This window comes from Quercus suber, unplaced genomic scaffold (genome assembly GCF_002906115.3).
Source record: "Quercus suber isolate HL8 unplaced genomic scaffold, Cork oak 2.0 scaffold_1260, whole genome shotgun sequence".
Lineage (NCBI taxonomy): Eukaryota > Viridiplantae > Streptophyta > Magnoliopsida > Fagales > Fagaceae > Quercus > Quercus suber.
In genome coordinates this window covers 28829-31526 of record NW_027070652.1, presented here as the reverse complement: position 1 = coordinate 31526, position 2698 = coordinate 28829, and the positions used below count along the sequence as shown (strand labels likewise).

At 33.8% G+C, this 2698-nt stretch overlaps 1 protein-coding gene across 1 annotated transcript; it reads right to left on the bottom strand.

Annotated features, from left to right (window-relative positions):
• Positions 1–134: 134 nt before the first annotated feature.
• On the bottom strand, positions 135–1527 carry LOC136065878 (kinesin-like protein KIN-14C). The gene is made up of 4 exons (XM_065769669.1): positions 1227–1527; positions 621–881; positions 379–523; positions 135–202 (listed from the first exon to the last, which is right to left on the bottom strand). Exons 1-4 carry the CDS (start codon positions 1269–1271, stop codon positions 135–137), a joined length of 519 nt encoding a protein of 172 aa, XP_065625741.1. The 5' UTR covers positions 1272–1527.
• Positions 1528–2698: the final 1171 nt, after the last annotated feature.

Below are 2698 nucleotides of genomic sequence, written 5' to 3'. Positions count from 1 at the left end.
AATTTTTCTACATTGTGACCAATTCCTTTCATTAAGAACAATTATACATTGCCTGAATTGAATTATGTATTGCTAATTATTATCCCATGTATTACACTTTGTTTTGAGAAAAACACAAGCACAACGGTTGCACTTCACACTGGAGATGAGTTGTCAACTTCACAAGATCTAAACATGAGAACACCACTAGCATGAGTATACACTATTCATTAATTTGACCAAAATAAAATTATTCAATATAAAGCTTCATGAAACACATGAACCTTTTCAAGTGTGCAAGAGACATAAGGATAAATTCAAACAGACATGCACAAATACAGTAAATAAAAATTTACTAAGATGTTTGATTTATGTCAGTACAATGCAAAAGATGTGTACCAATATCTGTGCACTTCTTCTCAACAGCTTCAATTGAACTTTGAAGATTTGCCTTCTCAAGAACATGGTTTTGTTCAACTTGTTGGAACCATTTTAAGCAAAGTTTGAGCCTCTTAATATAGTCAATCGCGTTATCCAGCTTCACCTGCCAACCATATAAATAATAAACTCAGAATAACAAACCCACAAACCAATTTAGCTTAAACCCCAAGTTTCAAAATTCACGAGACAAAAATTATAACCTTAAGAGGATCAAGCTTCTTCCCCTTCAACTTCTCATTCAACAATGCCTCAACCTCCTCCTTTGTGAACTCCACAGTTCCACACTCTGACCCCTCACCACTTCCCACATCACTAGTAGCCGTAACATCTTGTCTACTGTTTACCTCGGAAAACGCTTGCCGCCCACGGCCCCTGCTTGCAGCCAACGGTGGCCCCACCATTCTTCCTGCTCCGATTCTCCGACGCTTGTCTAAAGGAACCTCCTCATTACCATCCTTTTTCTAAAGCACAAAAAGTACCAAACAAAGAACATGAATTTAAACGCAACACAAAAAGAAGAAACCATATTCAATCCATTTTAAACCTAATACACAAAATAAACTCACTTGCATCTCACTTTTTCCCATTCAATTACTTATATTTTCTCAGCATCCAAACAGTGGGTTAAGTGAAATTAGGGTTCTAGATCCTAAATTTTCCATTACATACACAAAATTGACAGAACCTCAGGTCCAGAAATCAGGTATCTCTTATTTTCTTCTATTTTCCCTCAATTTCTCAGCAACCAAACAACACTACTAGAAAATTTTTAAAAAAAAAAAATTTGAATGAAACCAAAGGCTTACAGTGAAGGGACTACGGGGAGGTCGGTTCTGGTTACGAGAAGCCATTTTTGAAGACGAAAATACGAATTTCACTAAGAATTAGAGCGCTATTCCGACGAGTTTTCGGTGTAGCATCTAAAAATCTGGGCCGCCGATCTGCGGAAATGGACGATAGTTGATGGATAAGAGAGAGAGGAAAGAGATCGAAGTGTTTGTGTTTTGGAGAAAAAAGAAAAAACTCTTTTGAGGATTTGGAAGGTTAATTTGGGAAGTTAGGGTTTGCTGAGGGAGAGAGAGAGACAGACAGACAGAGAGAGAGAGAGAGAGAGAGAGAGAGAATGAAATTTGAATTTGGATCTGGCGGTACATCTAAAACGCTCCTCGATAGAGACGTTGCCTTTTTATTGGGCCGAACCGGATCTTTACCGGCCCATATTCCCCACTTTAAGCCCAAATTCTTCTTATGGTAATTTAATTACTACAGTTTCTCCAAAAAAAAATTTACTATAGATTCTGGTTTTTTTTTTTTTTATAATAAATAATTGAAAATTGTTCATTTGGAAATAATTTATTTAATTTTTTTGGCTAAAAATACTGTAGATAAAATATTTTTTTTTAAATAAATAAAATAAACAGATTTTTGTTGCTAAAAGTACTATAAAATTTTTATAAAAAAATAATTAAAAGCTAACTTATAATCTAATTCGAATCGCATTCACTAATTTATGTTACTTTTAAGTAGTACAATCTATTTTTCAACTTTTTAAATAAAAGCTATTGAAAAGTGACTACTTAAAACTAATGTGAGATTTGAAAAAGTTGTGAGATATATGTATGTCTTCCTCTCCTCTCTTTGCTCAAAACAATTTGACCCAAAATAAATATATAAATTTGAGGAATTTTGAGATCGAAGCAATGTAAATAATGGTACAGACAACGTTACAATAGCCATACACATCCTAGAATGATTGAATGAAAGCAAAAAATGATAGAAGCAAGCAAAGCAGAGAGAATCACAATCAACAATGGAACAGTAGGAATTAAAAGTAAGCTAAGCTATATATTACCATTTACCTCACAGGAAGTTTTGGATGCCTGGAGAGCGGAGACTGTATAATGAAATATTTGATGGCCTCTCTTTGAAAAATGAGAGAGCAGAGGTGGGGGGAACCTTTTAAAAAATCAAATGGAGCGCTTTTCATTAATTGTTTTAAAACTGCCAATTACTTGGATTAATACTGATAAATTTAAAACCCAGTGAGGAAACATTTTGAATTCTGAATTAGTTTGGAATTTTGGAATTGTGTTGCTTATGAAAAGATTCAATTAATGTTGGACCGAAATTTGGACCAACAAATTTTTTACAACAAAATCCAACTCAAGCTTATTTAGCACCCATTCATGGCTTCTCAAATTAAGGACAATTGCTATAGATAGTTATCATCTTAGATTTCTTACCTAAAGAAGTCAGGGATAATTTTTTTTTTTTTTTT